Below are 22,892 nucleotides of genomic sequence, written 5' to 3' on the forward strand. Positions count from 1 at the left end.
CTCAATTATCCCCTCATCTGATACAATGGTGCAACAGCAAAAACATAAAATACATCGATGTTGCCAGGATTTGTTATCCAAAAACCAACCGTAGTTAAATACCGTAGAACAATATCATTATCGTTTTACCGATTACATGAACGAAAGAAATTCTCTCAGTATGCTTTTCGGTAGAACTATGCCCAAATGGTTGGTTTTGTCACTGCTTTCATGGCATTTTCAATCCAGTAGAGCAGATAGTTGTTTCAACTATTTGAGCCCCCTCCCCTTTTTTCATTAAACTACGTGGTTGTTCCTATACAGTATTTGATAGACTAAGTTGCGAAAATGTAAATATAAATTTTTTAAATGTTACTAACTAGCGCACCAAGATGGTTTTTTTAACTCTAGTTTACATTCTTTTCATCAACTTGATACACGTTTTGACTGGAATTAATCGACTAGATATTCTAAGTCAGATAAATTCTTTATATAATATTCTCTTTGATATCATTCTGCAAACGTAATATTTTATTAATAACAAAGCGGTATTCTGTCATTTTTTCTTGTTACAGTTATTATTGAAACACAAATAACAAATTCGATGTTCTATCACATTAAGACAAAGTATCTGAAAAGACGATTAACCCAAATTTGAACTATCCTTTACTTGTAATATATTGTGAACCTTTGTTACTTCTATTATAAGGCACAAAATGTATTAAATCTAATTTTCTTCTTATAGACTAACATCTATCTTCATATACCGCTGATATCAGAATTTGAATTATTTGAACACTTGTCAATATCATGATGATAGGGCATTATTAATCTTTCTTTAAATAGGTCTCGATAAAATCAATAGATTGCGTTTCTTTTTTTGTTCTAATGTCATTAATTTTATTTACCTTTCCGCATATCAGTATGCTTTGATAAGGGTTCGATATTGAATTTACTATTTTATCAGGTATGCACACCTGAACGAATTACTTGGGATCATAAAGATATATGCGAAAGACTCTTTGACGAATAAGTTGCCATTACGGAAGTTTCTTTTTTCTCTATTAAAAGAAAGTGTTCTCTTAATATTCGAAGATGGATGTGATGTGTATATTCATATGTGGATTCCTTATATTGACAACTGTAGATCGAGGTAAGTGCATATCAAATATATCTAAATATGTATGAAAAATGCGAAATCATGTTCTGATCTTCGTTATTAGGAATACGATGACCTCGTCGGATACAAGAAGATAACCCCTTAGTGACATTTTCACAACATCCATTGTATTTAGATGATAATAAAATCCTTGCTGATATTTCCTTCTAATCTTGATACTGTTTTCATTTTACATAACAGTTTTTTGCGGATGCAGTTTAGGATAGCAAATAACAAGATAGAAACCAAAAGTTTAGGAACAAAACCTGGAACTGAAAATAAATACAACTAGATTGTCAAAATTAAATATATAACACCTAGTTGCATAATACATTAATATATGAAAGTACTGTACCAAAAACACACGAATCATGTACATTAAACGTTTTTGGTCTATAATAACAGTACAGCATACTGAACAAACGCTAGACAAGAATATAACTATTACCACTCAAGAAAATAAAATTTGATTGCTTCCGACTCTCGATTCTCAATTCAAACACTCCAGAAGATGGAAATATCAAGCCTGTGGTTTATGTAACCAAAGCAGTGAACGAAAGTAGATGTGATATGAGTACCATTGAGCACAGATAGCCACTAGTGACCAAATGATGTTGGACATCGTACAACCTTCAGCAATGAGCGAGACACCATATAGTTCATGTTCGTTAATTTAGTTTTTATATCAGAAACGTTCTTTAAGCTGATTCTATTGCGATGTCACTTTCTCTTCGACTTTACATGATTACGAATGTCCTATTGGTATCCTCATTCTCTTTTAAAAAAAACTAAATGTCGCATACCTTTTCTTAAACATCATATGACTTGTAGTAAATTCCTTCTTTGAAGAAATGGACTATAGAGGGTAATAATATCTGTACATGATACTTTTAATTTGTTTTCATTATTGATTTTGTGATATTGTATTCTTTGGTATTACTTTGCCTGTACATACAGGTTTAAAACATATTCTCATATTTTGTAAAAAGTATTTAAAAAAGCCTGATTGTGTGACAAGCCAATTTAATGAAAAAAATATTTCCATATATAATTCATAATATGTTAATTCCTGTTGCGATGTTCGTCAACGTTCAAATGTATAGAAAAGACTTCTTCTTAAATCGATACTTGTGCCTCTAAAACGTCCACTATATATTGAAGGATTTCAGTCTCTGTTGACGGCAGTTTTAGCAATAAAAGTGTTGGACTTGTGATTGCTATAGTTTAGACATATTGTATAAATAGTTATTTAATTTTATACACCGTATGTTGACCTCTACATGTTTCTTCTTATTTCATGTTTTCTTGGGTTACTGTCTCTTTCGTTTGATGTTTTTTATCATTTGATTTCGCCATTTGATAAGGGACTTTCCGTTTTTGAATTTTTCTAGGAGTTCAGTTTTTTTGTTAATTTTACTTTTCAGGTTAACCAAAATTTTCTTTTGTTTATATTCGGATTACCAATACCTTTTTTTTTTTAACTATAGTTAACTAAGATTTAATTATGTGTGGATCTAGATTTATAATCTTGTTGAGCCTCCTAATGTCATGAATACGATCAAATAAAATTGTGCCACAATAATAAAAACCTTTTTAATCTCATATTATACAGCTGCAGAAACATGCAATTGACATAATTCGATGGTCTTAAAAAAATCCTATTATCATCAATAACGATAAGCAGATACCCTGTTTATGACAAACTTCATACGAGAGCTTCAAGAAATGTAAGAATAGTAGCCATGCGTGCATATGTGATGTCATTTTAATGGAATAATCTAACGTCCGGTGAATTTGTTGGTCTATTATATCAAACAAGTAATTAAAGGTAACACAGATGCAGCTTAAATGAAAAAAAATTATCTAGATATGGCATGATTACAAAAACAAACCGTTGCGGTGATTGCATGTTCCTCAAATTGGCAATGAGTGTCGGATAAGAACTAATATTTATGACATAAGAAAATACTTATATTGACCTATCGTGAACTTTCTATTTGTGTGAAGCACTCTGATAATCTGAGTTTATACGATAAAACAGGCCTTACGATTTTTGTTTTAAAGCGCTGCCACTTACAATAAATTTCAATAAACAACAAAACAACAATGTCCAAAATGTTGAAGTTGAAGAAATCTCTTTGAAAGTTGAGAATTAAAGGAACGACATCATGATCTGTTAAATGTAATGAAATATCTATGTTTCTGGTGACCTTTGATCTAGTCTACGAATTGTTATTTGTAATATGAGAAATAATCTTTTGCGGAGCAGAAGCAGAGTCCTTTTTACGGGGTTCTAAGTTTAACCTCGATTTTTGACTAGTGCAATTTAAACATCGGTAAAAGACTGTTGCCTCTTACATGTTTATATATGTTTTTTAATCTTAGGTTTTTCATGTTTTGTTGATATTCTCATCATGTGTTCCTACTTTTTTCTGCGCATTTTAACATTTTATGTCAGTTATTGAACAATGGTTTGTATAATACGTTTGTAAATTGCATTGTATGTGGACTTATGTATTCACCGTAAATTAAATTCAGTTAGATCAATCTTTTGATAAGAGAAAAACCACCTATTTCACCTTGATATAAGAACTATCAATTGCAGATTATAAACCAAGCAATTTGAAAAAAAAATATTTGTTTTGTTTTACAAGATCTATGATTATAAAACATTATTAATTTGCATATTTACACAACTGGTATCGAGAAATCAATAGCAATGTTAAACATTTTGTTATGAATTTTGAAAATGGACGTTTACATAGGCGCCAGAACTTCAAACGGCCAAATAGTGATGCCTTACCAATGGTCTTTGTTTAAATTTCATAATTAAGTTTTATTTTGAGCAAGAAACTATTTAAAAGATCTAAATGCATCGCTAGCAAACTTTTCTTGAACAATTCTCTTCTTAAACTCGACATTTAAAATATCGCAAAACCTGCATTATGCTTCGTTTACCGAAATTGTTACTTAGAATAACTGTTAATGTATGAAAAATAATTTTAAAACATGTGTGTTTGCAAGCAAAGAAATGTTTAAAACGCTTGGAAGTACATAAAGGTATGAAACTGCATATTAGAAGTCTTTTACTTATGACGTTTCAAAGTAGAAATGCAATTTTCGGTATATGAAGCTTAATGTAGTTTTTAGGATACTTTCAAGATTTCCATGAACATGATCATTTCAGTTTGATTTATATGTTTGGGAGATTAGTCGCACATCTATTGACACTAAACTATTGCACATTTTTCTTTTGGAGCATGCTGAAGACTGCCATCGGTTGTGGGTTTTTTTCGCTGTGTTGAAGACCCTTTGGTGGCCTTCGGCTGTTTTGAGCTGATTGGTCGGGTTGTTGTCTGTATTACATTTTCCTCATTACCGTTCGGAAGTCTATTTTAAATTCGAAAAATAAATTTATTGAAATCAAAGAAATTTTATCTTATTTTATCTTAATCTGTTTTAATTTTTTTCTGAAAAGTATTTCGTGTACCATTTTTTTCTGACTACTTTTGTAAATTTATTTAACGATACAATCAATTATAAAATGAACCCAGCAATCTACTTTATATGATAAAATGTCTTAACGAAATTAGGTAATCTATTTGTTTAACAAGTTTTTTTTATGGATACCCAGATAATTGTTTTCCAAATGCATCAACAGTAACTCTTGAAATGTCAAATTGTCAATGATTTGGAGTATGACAAAATTGAAATCTCTTGATGATAATTTTAAGAAAAGTTTAAATCATAATACAAGGCTATAATGAATATGTTATAATGCAATGCTGTAATGATAAGTTTATTTTATTTTCTTAAAATGTTCAGTACCAAATCAGGAAAATTGCAGTTGTTATCTTATAGTTCTTTTTTCTGTGTGTTGCATTGTCGTTTGTTTTTTGTTCACTTCAGTGTTCCTGTTTTCATCTTATAGCTGATGTGTTTCCGTCGGTTTTAGTTTCTAACCCGGTTTGCTTTTGTCTCAATCGATATATGACTTTTGAACAACGGTTTACTAGGACGTCTCCCGGGTTACCAAGGTCCTCTGTTGCTGCGCACGGACACTGTAGCATTTGCCTCAGAGTTCAGTAGATTTGTGATTTTACTTTTTAATACAACCAAGTCGATGTCAAGTTTCTTCCTAGAAGAAACTTTACTACTGGTGTATTATTCCCCGAGGGCATCATTAACTTAGTAGATTTATGCATGATGAATACAAATAATACTAAGAAAAAACCGGCTACGACGTCGCCAGGGTTACCAAGTTCCTCTTTTGCAGCACGGAACACTGTAGTTTTTGCCTCGGAGCTCAGTATTTTTGTCATTTTACTTTTTACTTTTGTTGCCTTTATTTACGAACTTTTGTTCAACTACCGCAGATTAACGCAGACTTTTCAACTGTCGCAGGAGCTTTGTTCTTTAACATAACTAATATTTTATACACGTTGTTTGCTAACATATAAATGTCTGATATATGTTTAGAATTTATATCTCATTTTCTGAGAAAACTCAACTTTGTATTTCCCCTATATCACAATTCAAACTGTTTAAACATTTGACGATAGCATGATAATAGAATCAAATTAATCTTTCTTTAAACAGATTCCTGAGAAATCAATATATTGTTTTCTTTTATTGTTCCAATTTCATTATTTTTATAATCTTTCTGCGTATGCATAGATAACATATCTAATTTTGCCATATGATTGGTATGCACAAGTAAACGAACTACATGTAATCTTACTTTTAGACGAAACATTATCAAATACGGAAGTATCATTTTAATTCATCAAGTGAAAGTTTAATGAAGAAGATGTTTGTTTTCATATATCCTTTCTTGTTGTTGGTTTTTGTGGATCTAGGTAAGTGGTTATCAAATTCATGAAAGCATTCAAAACATTATTTAGTGTGTTTGTTAACTTCATAATGAACACCCTTTGTTGATCTATGCTCGTTGATAGTGAGTATATTAATTATGCAACAGTTGAGCCCAGAAGGTAGCCGAAATCGAGACTTATAGTAATAAAACTAAGAACAGTGTTTTAAATTCTATAATACTGAAAAGATTTTTTTTAAATATGACACATAACATCTTCTATATTGTATATAAGCTATTTCAATGAAGATTTGCAGAAAGAATGATAAAAGTTGGTCGACTTAACAAGTTACCAAACATGTGATTTTCCTTGTCCTTTTCACCAAGGATCCTTTGTTTCACCAAGTAATTGGTACACATGCTGCTCATATTAAGGAAATATGTTTTCTAATTCAACACTATACAGTGACCATGTTTAATCTAAAAATCATATTGCACATCAGTCTATTGAAACTAATTACGCTAACATCGGGGGAAAGAAACCAAGGGAACAAGAGAAAAACTCAAGGCGATGAAAATTCGTCAAAGACTTAATTTTGAAAAGACAAAAAAGCAGTGCACCCTCAGTTCTTGCTAGCCGCCAGGTTATCATTCCAAATACATTAAAGATTTAAAAAAGCATTTGCATGTAAGCAATCGAAGTAAAAAAGTTAAGAAAGATAAATTACAAAATATTCCAGTGTTAAGACGTTTAAGACTAGTATATGTTTTATTTTATCTTGAAAATGAAAACAAATTTATTTAATGTGTTTATCGTATTTCATTTCCTTTCTGAAACAGTGAAATAACAACAAATTAATTTAAGAAAAGCTTTGTGATGGTAACAAATCATTAAGTTGTGTCGGCGATGTGTACATTCCTTACCAATTCTTAATATAGTACTCAAACGTTGATACAAAGCTAATTGTTTTTTGTCACACGCGAAATTTGTTTTTTTTTATGTCTCAACGCCTTATACCATAGTCATTATAGTGCAAATCTAAGATCGTTTACCCTAACTTTATAAAGTTTTATATAGTTTTGGCCCTCACATTTTAATAATGTTTTACTTTTCTTCTGTCTGCTTTTAAATAAATAATTAACTAAGTCCTTATTCGACCAGCTCAATAAGTGAAGAGGAAAGATATAAATTTTAACTTAAATAAAACGCACAAAAGCCTATTAAAAACCTACGACCATGTTGATTCGTTTGGACACAAAATCATACATTTATAATCGTTAGGTATTTATTACTAAGTCTGAAATTGTAAAGTAAATACTCATGCACGACACCTTGATGATTTAAAATATAAAAGACAATTGTAGATAGAGCAGTACATTGTATTTCACCATACTCTTCCTTATCATAAGTTGTAATAAAAACTAAATTTCATTTTAAGTGTTTTGCATTAGGGTTGTTGGGGGTACTAAATGGTTTAAGGTCACCAATATGATAATGTTATTCACAATTTCAATGTAATAAATGCAGTCATTACTGACGACGACATTTAGATAAACAACATGTCAAGAGGAAATATCATGTTGTCATTTGATAAAAATTAGAAACAAAGCAAAAGTAAATCATCGAGGATTGACCTTCCTTCTTTGAAAATTTGCCCAGGATTACATTTTATCAAATTTTCAATTAAATTATTTTTCAAAACTGAATTTTACATTTTCCTCTGAAAATTATTAAGTCTCCCAAACAAAGTTTGGAGACTTATTTTTTTTGCTCAGTTCTTATTATTTTTATTATTCTTCTTTTTCTTTTTCTTTTTCTTCCGCCACATTAAAATGAACTTGTCCGCAGCGGTCCTCCCCACCCCGTTCAATTTGAAAATGTGCTATTATCTTGTAAACAGTCCAGATCCCCAACCCTAAACCATATATTTCTTGTATGGGACAATAAAACTAATAAAATGAAATTAAACGGAAGTTCCTTGGGGTCACCCCACCCCGTTCAATTTGAGAATGTACTATTATCTTGTAAACGGTCCAGATCCCCACCCCTAAACCATATATATTCCTGTAGGGGACAATAAAACAAATGAAAATGAAATAAAAGGGAAGTCCTGAGGGGGTCACCCCACCCCCTCTTGTTTGAAAATTTGTAAACGGTCAACATCCCCACCCCTAAACCATATATATTCTTGTAGGGGACAATAAAACAAATGAAATGATATAAAAGGGAAGTCCCGAGGGGGTCACCCCACCCCCTCTTGTTTGAAAACTTGTAAACGGTCAACATCCCCACCCCTAAACCATATATATTCTTGTAGGGGACAATAAAACAAATGAAATGATATAAAAGGGAAGTCCCGAGGGGGTCACCCCACCCCCTCTTGTTTGAAAACTTGTAAACGGTCAACATCCCCACCCCTAAACCATATATATTCTTGTATGGGACAATAAAACTAATCAAATGAAATAAATGGAAGTTCGTTGGGGTCACCCTACCCCGTTTAATTTGAGAATGTACTATTATCTTGTAAACGGTCCAGATCCCCACCCCTAAACCATATATATTCTTGTAGGGGACAATAAAACAAATGAAAATGAAATAAAAGGGAAGTCCTGAGGGGGTCACCCCACCCCCTCTTATTTGAAAACTTGTAAACGGTCAACATCCCCACCCCTAAACCATATATATTCTTGTAGGGGACAATAAAACAAATGAAATGATATAAAAGTGAAGTCCCGAGGTGGTCACCCCAACCCCTCTTGTTTGAAAACTTGTAAACGGTCAACAGCCCCACCCCTAAACCATATATATTCTTGTATGGGACAATAAAACTAATCAAATGAAATTAGATGGAAGTTCCTTGGGGTCACCCTACCCCGTTTTATTTGAGAATGTACTATTATCTTGTAAACAGTCCAGATCCCCACCCCTAAACCATATATATTCTTGTAGGGGACAATAAAACAAATGAAAATGAAATAAAAGGGAAGTCCTGAGGGGGTCACCCCACCCCCTCTTGTTTGAAAACTTGTAAACGGTCAACATCCCCACCCCTAAACCATATATATTCTTGTATGGGACAATAAAACAAATCAAATGAACATGGGACCATATGAATTGCGAGTTATGGGAGCTTTGTTTGGGAGACTTCGTAACAGCATCCTGTTACAATTACTTCTTGTTCCACATGCATTCATGTATATTTTGCTTTCCATATTTCTTTAGCGTTCCAGAAGAGTTAAGTCTAAAAATACACATGGTATTTAGTTATATGTCATTCATCAATATTTTCTAAACCTGCACCACCATAGCAACTAATGATTTAAAATTAAATTTCCTGTTTCATACGCAGTTTGTGATTAACAATGACGCAACCCACTGACATGCGATAACTAGAGTTAATATAAGGCTCTTGAAAGTTATGTTGTTAATATTTTTATTAATAATTAAAAGTCAAATATATTATTTCCATGATGCATCAAATCATTAAAAACTATAACATTAGTTTGCAACATTTTTGTTGAGTGTAAAATATCATTTTTGGATTTGTTTTAGATGCCACGATTAAAATCTTGTACGCCAGACGCGTGTGTTGCATCACAAGACTCGCTAGAGATGCATCAATACAAAAAACTCTGACAAATCGTAGCGTTGTTTACGTTGTATTTTAAGGCCATGCTTGTGAAAATAGTAACCTTAAAAGTTTTTGTAAGCTATGTAATTCAACGGACGATTATCAAGAGTATGATATTACTATCATTCATATTCCTGACCTCTTTAACAATGACGGCATACCAATTTCCAAAAGTATATTTTTTTTTATTGTAAAATGATATTGGATATGGTTCTGAATGGAGGTTTTCTATTTCAAAATTTGTTAATGTTATTTTTCTTTGTTCTTAATTTCTTTGTTTCATGATTCTGTATATATTTTACTTTAGCACCTCTATTCTTTATAATGAACACCGAACACCCACGGGACTTTGCGTTTTGTTCGGTTTTCACAGGTGTTCGGATTGAAGAGGTAAATGGAAGAAAACACCAAAATAATTTTGGCACTTATTGACAAGGGACGATAGGTGACACAACAGAAGACAATTTATTTTCATGATGATTTAGATGTAATGTAAAAATCTAGGAAGACGAAGATAGACGTATTGTTTCTTTTTTTTTATATACATATATAAAAATCAAACACCACTCCGTCAATCACGCTCCTCGTTGTGTAAATGTATTAATCGTTTAATGATGGCCGACGTGGAGCGATTTTGCTTTTTATAATTATTTTGATTTCTAATCCGTTAATTCACTGACCAATTCAGATTCTCAGTCACTGTCCAATGACGATTCCGTAGTTGAATCGAGATCGTCATTTTCAATTATCTGTGCACACGAGTTCTCGGACTAAACTGGCAATCCGCTGATTGATACTTTGCCACAAGATAAGAGCGAAACAACAGCAGGGTTCCAGTTTATTCTCGGACTTTATCGTTGATAAATAGGTAACGGAAGTCTACAGGAGCAGCTGAATTATATACATATAGGGCCTCTAAAGGGAATCCGGCATCCAGTAAATATAATTCGAAAGTCGTTGACCTTGTTGTGTTGCACGACTTCTTAATCCAGTGAAACGCTTTAAAACTATTATTTGATTAAACAGTTTAGCTACTGAATGGCAATTACGAATTTGTGGCCGTAAATATTTGAGTAACGTGCATTCAATTGATCTAAGGGAAAGTTCCATTCTTGTCCTTTTCGGCGATAGGGACAGCGGACCAGTTTAACGTTTCTTTACAAAAAAATCTTTTGATCACTAAATACATAGACACAAACATGCTAATTAGTTTGTAATAACAACTCACCAGTTCATTAAACCTCAAATACCCCTGGGGATACTCTGTCATCCTGTGTTTGTTTAATTAAATCATGCAAATAATTAAAAATACTTTTTTGTTTTGATTGCTATCGATCGATTTTGACAGGTAGTTTTTAAATACACATTTACTAACGAGCCATCAAAAAGCGTTCGGAATTCGGTGTTGACAGGGTTCGGTTTTTTAAGGTTAGATTAACGTTTATTGATAGGGAAATTTTGTGGGACTTTGAAAATTGTTCGGTTTAAACTGAAATTTCGGTTTTATAAGGGTTCGGTTTACCCAGGTTTCACTGTATATTCCAATATTTTGCTTACACATGTTATAGTTTATTTTTTTGCGATTTTGTCTTGTTTTTTTTTTTTTTTTTTGCATTTCATTCCCCTTTCTGAAAACTTATCCAGACACTGATATGTTGCAAGTGTCAATCACAAAAAGCGAGTAGGTTGAATTACACAAAACAATTGAACCCCGTTACACATTTTTGTGTTGCTTTCAAGTAAGGAACTTTATCATTAGTTGTTGTGTTTTAGACTTATTGTTTTATTTTCATGTTTATTCGGAGAGTTTAGTGTAAATTGAAGTCAGATTCTGTTAAATTTTGTAACAATATCTTTGACTCCAGAGGTGTAAAAGATTGACGTGTATACACCTGTCTATTGTTAAAGATTATGTGCTGTCATAAACATGATAAAGACATCGTTTTGGTATTATGGTCTTTAGGTTGTTGATCATAAAAAATCTCTTCACATCTTCGTTCATTTTTTTTACTATACTGAATTGAAGATGTGGAAAATAAATAATCTTAAAATAAAATATTTTACGATAATCATCATCTAAATATCTTTTTGACTTTTTTTTGTAAACCTGTAGGAAACTTTTGCATGCAGAACACATGATTTTCTTTTTTGTGCTATCTATCAACTGACTGGTGCGACGACAGACATGTGGTTTTCTCTCAATTTCCTTTTTTTCAATTTTCTCAGTTTTCAAATGAGTAACGCATTCATAATAATTAGAAAAAAAGCTTTGTTATAATTCAACTAAAAAGAAGATCAGCATCAGAAGAATGCCATATAAACATAGTTACATAGTGAAGTTATTATTTCAATGTTTAAATCTGTAAATGTCGCCATTGTATGCCAAATGTTGCGCTGTAACAAAAACAAAAACAAAAACCAATTCATTTTAAGAAAATCATGTATCTTCAAAACTCTCATAAAACTGATCGAGTGTTTATATTTCAAGATCGAAATTCAAACATTTCTTTTTAAACATCTTCTTCGTAAATTTAAAAGTTAAATCAGTTCACGGTCATTATGAACTAAACATTAGAACTAAACACATTTATTCTAAAAACAGTTGTTGGCATGACACGGGTTATGTTCTTCTCATATATGTTATGATGGTATGATACTAAACCCCTAACGGGAAGGATTGTGCCTGATTTTCATATGATGAAATCATAATCTTTCAGTCAGTTTAATTGAAGTCTGGAGCTGGCATGTCAGTTAACTGCTAGTAGTCTGTTGTTATTTATGTATTATTGTCATTTTGTTTATTTTCTTTGGTTACATCTTCTGACACCAGACTCGGACTTCTCTTGAACTGAATTTTAATGTGCGTATTGTTATGCGTTTACTTTTCTACATTGGTTAGATGTATAGGGGGAGGGTTGAGATCTCACAAACATGTTTAACCCCGCCGCATTTTTGCGCCTGTCCCAAGTCAGGAGCCTCTGGCCTTTGTTAGTCTTGTATTATTTTAATTTTAGTTTCTTGTGTACAATTTGGAAATTAGTATGGCGTTCATTATCACTGGACTAGTATATATTTGTTTAGGGGCCAGCTGAAGGACGCCTCCGGTGCGGGAATTTCTCGCTACAATGAAGACCTGTTGGTGCCCTCTGTTGTTGTTTTTTATTTGGTCGGGTTGTTGTCTCTTTGACACATTCCCCATTTCCATTCTCAATTTTATTATGATTTATTGTTTTAATATTTGTTCAAAATGAAATATTTCATCGCGTTTCATCTGTATTTATATTGGGGATATCTATTTGCTTAGCTGGCATTGATTCAAGAAATTGACAGATGTCATGCTACTAAATCCTTACTATAACTTTAAAGATACCATGATATTGCAAAATGCCGAACACGTCTTCTTTGAAATGTTATTTGTAAATACGGAAAAAACGCATTCTTTGAACGATATGATAAACAAGTTGTGTATTACTTGTTTGTTTGAATTTATTTTACCTTTATGCATTTATCATTATCAAATGTGAATACTTGACAATTAGGAAAAAATAACCAAGTTTACGAGAACAATGTTTTTGAAATGCTTTATTCCTTATATTTTTAGTCACAATCTTATGACACGTCATTGTCGTTTCATTTTTGTTTTTTATATACTTTTTTGTCCTTTAAGTTGTTTTTACATATCCCTCTTTCGAATGCACCCTGGTTTTGAATAAAAATGGATAAATGCTAATGACACAACAACTAGAACAATAAATGATTGAACTCGATTTTTACCAAAGGGGTCTACGCACTCTGTACACAAATTATGTGAAATGAATCAACAAAGACGATCAAAGATCAGCCATCAATATCAACTCCTTAAATGTCTCAACCATAACGAAATCAGATTAAAACGAACACAGGCGATGTTTCAGACAGGGTTTAGTCGCATGATTGTGTGGCGTAGTTGATTGTCCTTATATAAATAAAGGCAACAGTAGTATACCGCTGTTCAAAACTCGTAAATCTATGGACAAAAAACAAAATCGGGGTAAGACACTAAAACTGAGGGAAACGCATTAAATATAAGAAGAGAACAACGACACAACATTAAAATGTAACACACACAGAAACGGACTAAGCATTAGACAAAATTCGATGAGAATAACAAATATAACATCAAAACCAAATACATAAATTTGGGATAGAAAAGTTCCGTCACAGGTCTTATAGTAATGTGAATTCACACTCAAATATAAGAGAAAACAAACGACACAACGGAAACACAACGATAAAATGTTACACACACAGAAACGAACTATAATATAACAATGGCCATATTTTTTTTACAAATGTGGAGACCTTGGGAAAAGGAGGACAGACATACGTTTCTTTGATATAATATTGATTTGTTAAGCTATTTTCTTGTGTAAAACTGTTGTATCGATGGCCCGGAATTTTTAGATTGACTGTTATTTATCATTTTAGCGCCAACATAGAAAGCTTTTAGATCAGTGAACTGTGACTTGCATTGAGATTTGTCTCTTTTGCACTCATGCCACATCTTCTTATATATGTCAGCTTTGCCTCTGATTTACGATCGGGTAGTCAGCTAGGATCATAGACACCAGGAACTGCTGACATGTCGAAATCACCGTAGTTTACCCATGTTTTTTAATGATATTGTTATGCTAAGTTTTTCTGTGTATTGTTTTGTTCATGTATTAATCATTTTTCTTATTGAACATTGTACTATCTTGTACTATCTTTTTTTCGTTGACTTGACAACTTGGTACCCCCACTCCCCCAAGAATGAATAAACTGCTTTGGTACATATAACAAGTTCCAAACGTGAAATATATATGATTATTAAGATAACAATTATATTCTAAATAATTACAACTAACTAATAACTTGTACGTGATACTGTAGAAATTAATTCATTTTCAAGTTGAATATTTAAGTAATTTTTGAACTACATTAAAAAACGATATCAAAATGACAATGCAGTGTAGATAGATATCTCGTGTTTTAAAATCTGACCGATTAATACGTTGGTGTAATTAGATACAGAGTTGCCCCGATTCCATGAAATTTTAGTATATTTTTCAATAAAATTTTAATATTTTATTGGTTTGTTTGAAAGACAATTGCATTGTATTTCTACTGTTTCGGAACACCTTCATTTGTTTTCCAGGTTAAGCTTCAATATCTGTGTCGTCAATGTAGGTAATCTCATTATGATGCAAAGCTGAGATGATAGAGGTCTTCATTAAGATTTTCATTTTATTTTAGCATATTGCAATTCAAGGTTTTCCTTCGCTTTTAGTTAGCTGGTGTCTGCACACAATGTATAGTTCAAAATAACCATGTTTCTTCAAAAATGGAAAATAAATTGAAATGATTGGCTCATTAGATTAACCTTAGAAGGAAATAATACCTTTGTTATCCTATATTGGTTTTTAGGTAAATTGATTGATATGTTCCATAACATGAATTAAAGTTGAAACGTACATTAATTTAAGTTGTTGATAAAAAAAGTTGTTTATACATCCTGCCAGATAAAACCAAAGGGTATGTTCCGTTCTGATAAGGAGGGTGAGATATAATTGATTTACAATCACCTTATCAGAACAAGAAATCTTAATGTTACAAATAAATAATTAACTGTTCACGAATACCTTTTGTAAAACAAAAACTTTTTTTTATGAAAATGTGCCATCACATGTACTAGTATGTTAAACAATCTTTAATATAAAATAGCAGTACATTTAATGTTTATATTCGCTCGAGGTTTTTGGGAGGGGAACTAATGTGTACTTTGAAAAAAAAACCCAGAATTATGGTGATGCTAATGTAAATTCCAGGAATGAGATGCTCATGAAAATAATTTTATCACACTTTGAAAACAAAATGTTTACTCTTTTTCATATGTAATAGCAAAACTGCATATACTATCTGTGTATGTTTCATATATCTATACTCTAAATGTCAAATGACAAAAACCAAAAGTATTTCAGTACATTGGCGATCATTGGTTTCCATCCCATTTGCCAGTTTTCTTCTCAAGACACATTATATTCATTTGTGTTGTTGTACTAACCATGCTAACATAACTTCACGTCTTCTTTCTTTCATTAATTTATTAGGATGAATTGAAAAGGTTGAAAATAAATAGTCTAAATATAAAGTATTTTACGATAATCATCATCGTAATAACTTATCATGGAATATCCGTTTCACGGATGATATCGGATTTGTTCCTTATGTCTTAACTAAAATCCCGTTCCCTTTTCAAGAATGTGACCTATCGAATTAGACTATTTACCGGATTTGTAATAACAAGAGCAACACGACGGGTGCTACATATGGAGCAGGATCTGCTTACAATTACAGAGCACATGAGATCACCGCCAGTTTTAGTGGGTTTCATGTTGCTTAGTCTATATTGTGTCTTGTGCACTATTTTTTGTATGTTTGTCTTTTACATTTTTAGGCCATGACATTGTCAGCTTATTTTCGATCTATGACTTTGACTGTCACTCTTTTATCTCTCTTTAATGTGTATTTGTAAATTTATACGAAACTTTAGAATGTAGAAACAACTGTGTTTATCTTCCAACTTCCCGTTGCGGCAATGGACATGTGATTTTCCCTAATTTTTCTCATCATAGAGTAACTCATTCAAACTAAATTTAAACATTCTTTGTTTAACCAGAAAGAATATTTCCATCAGTAGTATACCAAATAAATTTAATTTCATTCATTAATTCAATATTTAAAATTATTATTGAACTGTTTTTGCCAAATGTTACCGTGCAACAAAATACAAAACAAAACAAAGACCAATTAATTTCTAAAAAATCAATTATCTCCAAAACTTTCATAAAACTTATCGAGTGTTAATATATCAAGATCGAGAATCAAAGATTTCTTTTAAAATTTCTTCCTTATAAATATAAAAGTTAAATCAGTTCATGATCATTATGATTTATTGTTTTATATATTTGTTCAAAACGATACATTTCAACGCGTTTCATTTGTATTCATATTGGACATATCTATTTGCTTAGCTGGCATTGATTCAAGAAAATGACGGATGTCATGCTGATAAATTATTGCTACAACATTTGAAATACAACGATACTGCAAAATGCCAAACGCGTCTTCTTCGAAATGTTATTTGTAAATACGAAAAAACGCATTCTTTGAACTTAATGATAAAAAGTTTGTTTGAATTTATACTTGTTTGTTTGAATTTATTTTACCTCTATGCATTTATTATTATGAAATGTATGTATACAAGACGAATTAAGAAAAAAGACTGCAATGCTATTTGAAATGCTCAATTCCTTTTTTATGTAAATCATTGCCATTTAATTTTTACGTACCCCTCTTTCGAATGCACACTGGTTTTAAATTAAAAAAAAAGAATATATACGCCAATAGCACAATAACATGAACATTAAATCATTAAGATATCTGTTAGTTAACTTTGTTTTTACTAAAGTTGTCTACACACTTTGTACAAATATGTGAAATAAATAAACATAGATAATCAAAGATCAGTCATCAATATCAATTTCTTAAATGGCAAAATCATAAAGATATCAGAAAATCCACCCACAGACGATGTTTCAGAAATGGGATAGTCACAATGATTATTTGGTGTAGTTTTTTGTTTTTATATATAATTTTGTAATAACATGAATAATCCATCCAAGTTTTTTAAGGGAACATCTTGATTTTGTTTAAGAGTACTCAAGACATGCCATTTTGATGATATGCTATTGTTCAATTTCCATGTTGTTTCTATTGGGGACAATCATGTCTATCCTTCGTCGAGCGATGGAATCTCTGTTATCTTTTTAAAATTCACATTATCATTGTTGTTTTGCTAGGACATTTTGCATGACCATTGCATGACTGTGTTTATTTATCTAGTGACACCTCAGGGTTAGATAAAAGACACTGACAATTCCGCACATAAGCAAACTTGACCCATATTACGTTTTTAAAAGACGTAACATGACTGGTCTCTTTAGTGGATCAGAAAATGTAGCTTGGAAACCTTTCATACCTCTCTGCTTTTTATCAGTTTTATGTCGGAGAGTCAGCAAAGATGATGTAATGTAAAACTGCTGAACGTTCCAAAACCAACTCTATGCTTTTAATTAAGATTGTAATGCTCAAGTTTTCCTGTATATTTTCTTGTTAACCATATTAAAAAGAAGATGACGTATAATTACCAATGAGACAGCTCTCCACAAAAGACCAATTGACACAGAAATTAACAACTATAGGTCACCGACATCAATGAATAAAGTCTATACCACATAGTCATCGTTTTTCTTTTAGACCATTTAAGTCTCTGATTTTTTAAATTTTATCCTTGTGATGGACACCGTGAGTATACACAAGTGGTTTGATATAGATAAAAAGAAGATAGCTTGCAATATTTTTCGTATTTAACATGATTATGATCACAGCTGTTCCTACTTGTGTAGAATGATAAGCATTCACATATCTTTAGAGCTACGAAACAGTTACAAGAGATTTAATGACGTTGCTTACGTTAATTGTTATTTTCGAGACGTCAAACTGGGACTTATCGGGAAAAGATGCAGTTTTCGTCTGTTTGTTATCTTTCAAATTGACTGATCTTGAAAACGAGTTCATGGACCCCTCCTTTAGAAATGACATTCGGTTTGATAGCACGAAAATGTCAATAATGCAATTTTTTTTTAAATTGGAAAAATATACAGCAACATATACATTTTTTTCTTAATTATCATAGAAATCACATATTGAATAAAAATCAAGTACTCTGAGACCTTTCTAAACACAATTCAAACATTTGAAAAGTAATATCTTGTACGTGATATTGCAGATATTGACTCATTTTCAATATCGTAATGGATATCAACTAAAAAAAATGTTTTAGATTGAATAGCACACTATACCAAAATGGTATAACAATGTCAATACAGTGTAGATATTTGGTGTTTTATAATCTGATCGATAAATTATGGGATCAGGGATTAGAAAGTGGTTATGAATTCGATTGTGTAATTGCACTTAAAAGTTGCTAATAAAACCATGACAAGAAATATTTATTGAATGAATAAATTTTACTTAATCATATCAGCCTTTCATTTTCTATATTCATTGTTTTTTTTCGTAAAACAGTTTTTTCCTGTAAATACCTTTGATTTTTACTCAATTATTTATTTTAAATGTGATTCTTTGCGATTATTTCGGATGAATCATCTAAAATATGTAAGAAATTTAAAAGCATGGAACATTATACATTTTACTTGAAACGCCCTTGCAAATTTAGTCTGCTCACTAATTTTTTTCTTGCATTATATATTTTATTGTAACAGTTGTGTAATCTAATATACTTCAGAAGGAAATACTATTTCCTAATCTAATATATTTCTTTGATTTGTCATGGTGTAAATATAAAACTGTTTGAATAAATAACACTTTTTTCAAGGGTTTGAATCTTCAGATTTGTTTTTTCATTTATCACAGTAAAATGTAAGTTCACATTCCTGTCTGGCAACGGTATTACACTATTGATTAACAAACCCCATCTGATTACATAATATACAAGATTTCGAGTAGTAAAATGTCTAATACCAAAAACAAAATATTTGTGTTTATCGTCAGTATACAAACTAAGTTCGATTAAGAAGATATTTGATATTCAAAAGTTTAGACTTTACACAAAGTTGAGCACAGGTTGTTCTTAAACGATCTCGGAGTAAGACACAATTCAAAACTCTTGATCAACATTTTAAGAAAGTTGTAAATCATAATGCAATACTATAATGTTTAGTTATACATTAATGCAATGCTGCCAAAATAACTTTATTACGAAATCTTGTTCAACTATCGCAGACTAACGCATACATTTGAACTATCGCAGGAGCTCTGTTCTTTAACATAACACATATTTAAGACACGTTGTTTGCTAACGTATAAACTGTCCAATATATGTTTAGAGTTTATATCATATTTTCAGATAAAACTTAACTTTGTATTTCACAATTCGAACTGTTTAAAAAATTTGACGAACGCATGATAATAGATTTAAAATAATCTTTCTTTAAATAGATTCATAACAAAAACAATTCGATATATTGTTATCTTTTATTATTCCAAAATCATTATTTTTTTTATTATTATTCCAAAATCGTTATTTTTTATTCTTCTGTTTATAAGTATTCTTAGATAAAACAAAATGGGTGCCACATGTGGAGCAGGATCTTCTTACCCTTCCGGTGCACATGAGATCACCCCCAATTTTTGGTGGGGTTCGTGTTGCTATTTTTTTTATAGTTTTTTTATGTTTTGTCATGTGTACTATTGTTTGTCTGTTTGTCTTTTTAATTTTTAGTCATGGCGTTGTCAGTTTATTTTCGATATATGAGTTTGACTGTCCCTCTGGTATCTTTTTGTTTGCTATAATTCAACTAAAAAGAATATTCACATTAATAGAATGCAGACTTGGGGTAATTGTCAATGTAATCGTTAATCAGCTGTAATTGATTACAATTTCAAGTAATCATTGTTATCATTAATCAGCCAACAAACTATATACATGTAATTTAATTTAATCAATTACTTTTCAAAATACCCTGTAATCCTTATTACTTTTTGATTTCATTCTGATAACAATGAAAAGATCTAAACTGTGCTTAAGGTCAATAAATGAACCTTTTTGTTATCCATATTTGATAAATATTTAACATGTTAAAATAGTTTTATTTACTTTAAGCATGTAAATTGATTTGTATATATACTTCAGAAAATTATAAACTGTTACGGCATTGAAAAGTCATCATTAGCATAAGAAAAAGATATTGTACATATATAGAATAATTACCTTTTTAAAACTGTACACATATATATATTTGATTATAACAGTTATATTCAAGTAATACTTTTCTTTAACCCCTGAATCATAATCTTTTGTTAATCTTGTGATTTTTGTCAACTTTGAATTGACAAGTTGGAGACCAATTAAGGTTTGTTTTTATTGCAATACCAATTGTGTATAGCTGTAGAGCAATATATATGGTGAAAGATAAATCAGACATGTGAAAATTTGCTTAATTAGTATACACTAATTTCAAAAATTAGAAAAATTGCTCTAAAAAATATGTATGTTGTTTAAAATAAAAATAAGATAGGTATGTATTTGGACTGGACATGTAAAATGCAATGATTTTTAGTACTTTCATTTTGTTTACAATTTGATTTGAAAATTCTATTCAAAGTTTACATAGTTTTTAACTGGTAACTTTACCTCATCCATATTTTAACTTCTAGAAACTGCACCTTGAAATACATTTAAAGTCTGGAAGAGGTCAGAAGACAAACACCAAACTCTTTAATTTTAAAAAGTATAATTATTCGATTGAAGTCTAAATAATTCAGGGATCAATGATAAAAAGTGTAATGGGTCATAATAGTCCAGCGGCTACAAGCATATTTCAGACAAATTGTGCACATCCTACTACAAGCATGAAATTTGGCATAGACCTTCCTCAACTATTGCTCTTTTATTTCAGATAGGAGGGCTTTAAAAAAAAAATGGCTCACTTCCGATAAAATACAAAAGGGCGGACATCATACTTAAATCGGCACAATATCGTAGGCTAGTATGTGAAAAGGTATCATTTTCATGCTGCTATAATAATATTTGGTAGAAACCTTTTTTATGTACTACTCTTGGATATATTAAATAGATTATATGTCTTTAAAAACCCTACTTCCGGTAAAATCCAACATGGCGGACATTTACCTAATTTAAAAGTAAACTTATTTTTTAGGCAGGGTAATTTAAATGTGTTTTAACGTATTGCTACTATCATTACATTGCACAGGAACCTTTTTTTGGTGGTTCTCATGGATACATTATACAGGACATTTGTCTTTAAAACCAAAACTTACGGTAATATTCAAAATGGTGGACATAGAAATATCAATTTCTTATTTTAATGTTCAACTTTTTTCAAAATGTAAAGAAAACGTTTTTTTTTGTGTGCTAGTCATAACATTTTTGAACAGCGGTATACTATTGTTGCCTTTATTTGATGTAGAGTTTTGGATAGATTAATTAAAACAAAATAAAAAATCACTAAAGTACTAAAACATTTTTAAAAGTACTACTATTCGGCCAAAATAAAATACATGTGTATTCACGGTCACGTTTTTCCACATTCACAACGACCGGCGGCATCCTTTCTTACATCCACAATGTACAAGCTTCTCAAAAAATGATGAGACCTCAGAAAGAGTATTTTTTAAAAGGAATCATCTTTGTCCCTTCGTCATCCATTAGCGCCTGGACTGAGAAGCATCAGAGCCAATTCAAAGTTCATTCCCCTGAACACCTGCCTTAGTATATTGCACGTTATACATGCTCAAAAAGACTACACCAAATTGAAGGTATAGCCTCAATTAGCCTTCCCTTTTGCGCAAATAGTTATTTTCTATGTCCACCATACGCATTCAAGACTTCATCCACTCGTGTTACAGTTTCAAGGTATTTTATTAAGGTAAGGAAATACTACCAAAAAGGACTGCGTGGGAGACATTGATGGCATTTGAAGATGTAACTTTAACATAAAGAATGATGATTGATCAACCTAAATCACCGGATTTTTACTGTAAGATTGCACAAACGTAACAGATTTGGTTAACATGATTAACGAAGCAAGAAAATAACTATTTGCGCAAAAGGGAAGGCTAATTGAGGCTATACCCTCAATTTGGTGTAGTCTTTTCCAGCATGTATAACGTGCAATATACTAAGGCAGGTGTTCAGGGGAAGAGCTATGAATTGGCTTTGATGCTACCCAGTCCAGGCGCTAATGGATGGTGTAGGGACAAAGAGGATTCCTTTGAAAAAAAAATTTCTGAGGTCTCATCATCTTGTCAGAAGCTTGTACATTGTGGATGTAAGAAAGGATGACGCGGTCGTTGTTAATGTGGAAAATCGAGTCTACCGTGCACAGCCTTGTGTGCATGTGTTGGTTACCGTGAATACACATTTTTTTTGGCCGAATAGTAGTAATTTTAAAAATGTTTTAGTACTTTAGTGATTTTATTTTGTTTTAATCAATCTATCCAAAACCCTACTTCTAAGATATGGATTGAGGACTCATCTTTGAAATTTATGCCATATTGGAATTTTTTTACCCGAAGTGTTAACTTTTTCTTTACATTTTGAAAAAAGTTGAATTTTATAATAAGAAATTGATAATTCTATGTCTGTCATTTTGAATATTACTGGAAGTAAGGGTTTTAAAGA

At 31.3% G+C, this 22,892-nt stretch overlaps 1 protein-coding gene across 6 annotated transcripts in view; it reads left to right on the top strand.

Moving 5' to 3' along the window:
* The first annotated feature begins 877 nt into the window (after positions 1 to 877).
* Positions 878 to 22,892, top strand: part of LOC143054160 (cadherin-89D-like) — a 134,111-nt gene continuing 112,096 nt past the window's right edge. For 2 of the 6 annotated variants that reach the window (XM_076227075.1, XM_076227081.1), the window contains exon 1: positions 878 to 1,132. In XM_076227075.1, the coding sequence (XP_076083190.1) occupies positions 1,075 to 1,132 (58 nt within the window). In that variant the 5' untranslated portion in view covers positions 878 to 1,074. Of the gene's footprint in view, positions 1,133 to 5,906; positions 5,998 to 22,892 lie in introns of those variants that run through there. The other 4 variants (XM_076227076.1, XM_076227078.1, XM_076227079.1 and 1 more) reach the window with 4 other exon arrangements.

The sequence above is a fragment of the Mytilus galloprovincialis genome, chromosome 12, assembly GCF_965363235.1.
Source record: "Mytilus galloprovincialis chromosome 12, xbMytGall1.hap1.1, whole genome shotgun sequence".
NCBI classification, from domain to species: Eukaryota; Metazoa; Mollusca; class Bivalvia; order Mytilida; family Mytilidae; genus Mytilus; species Mytilus galloprovincialis.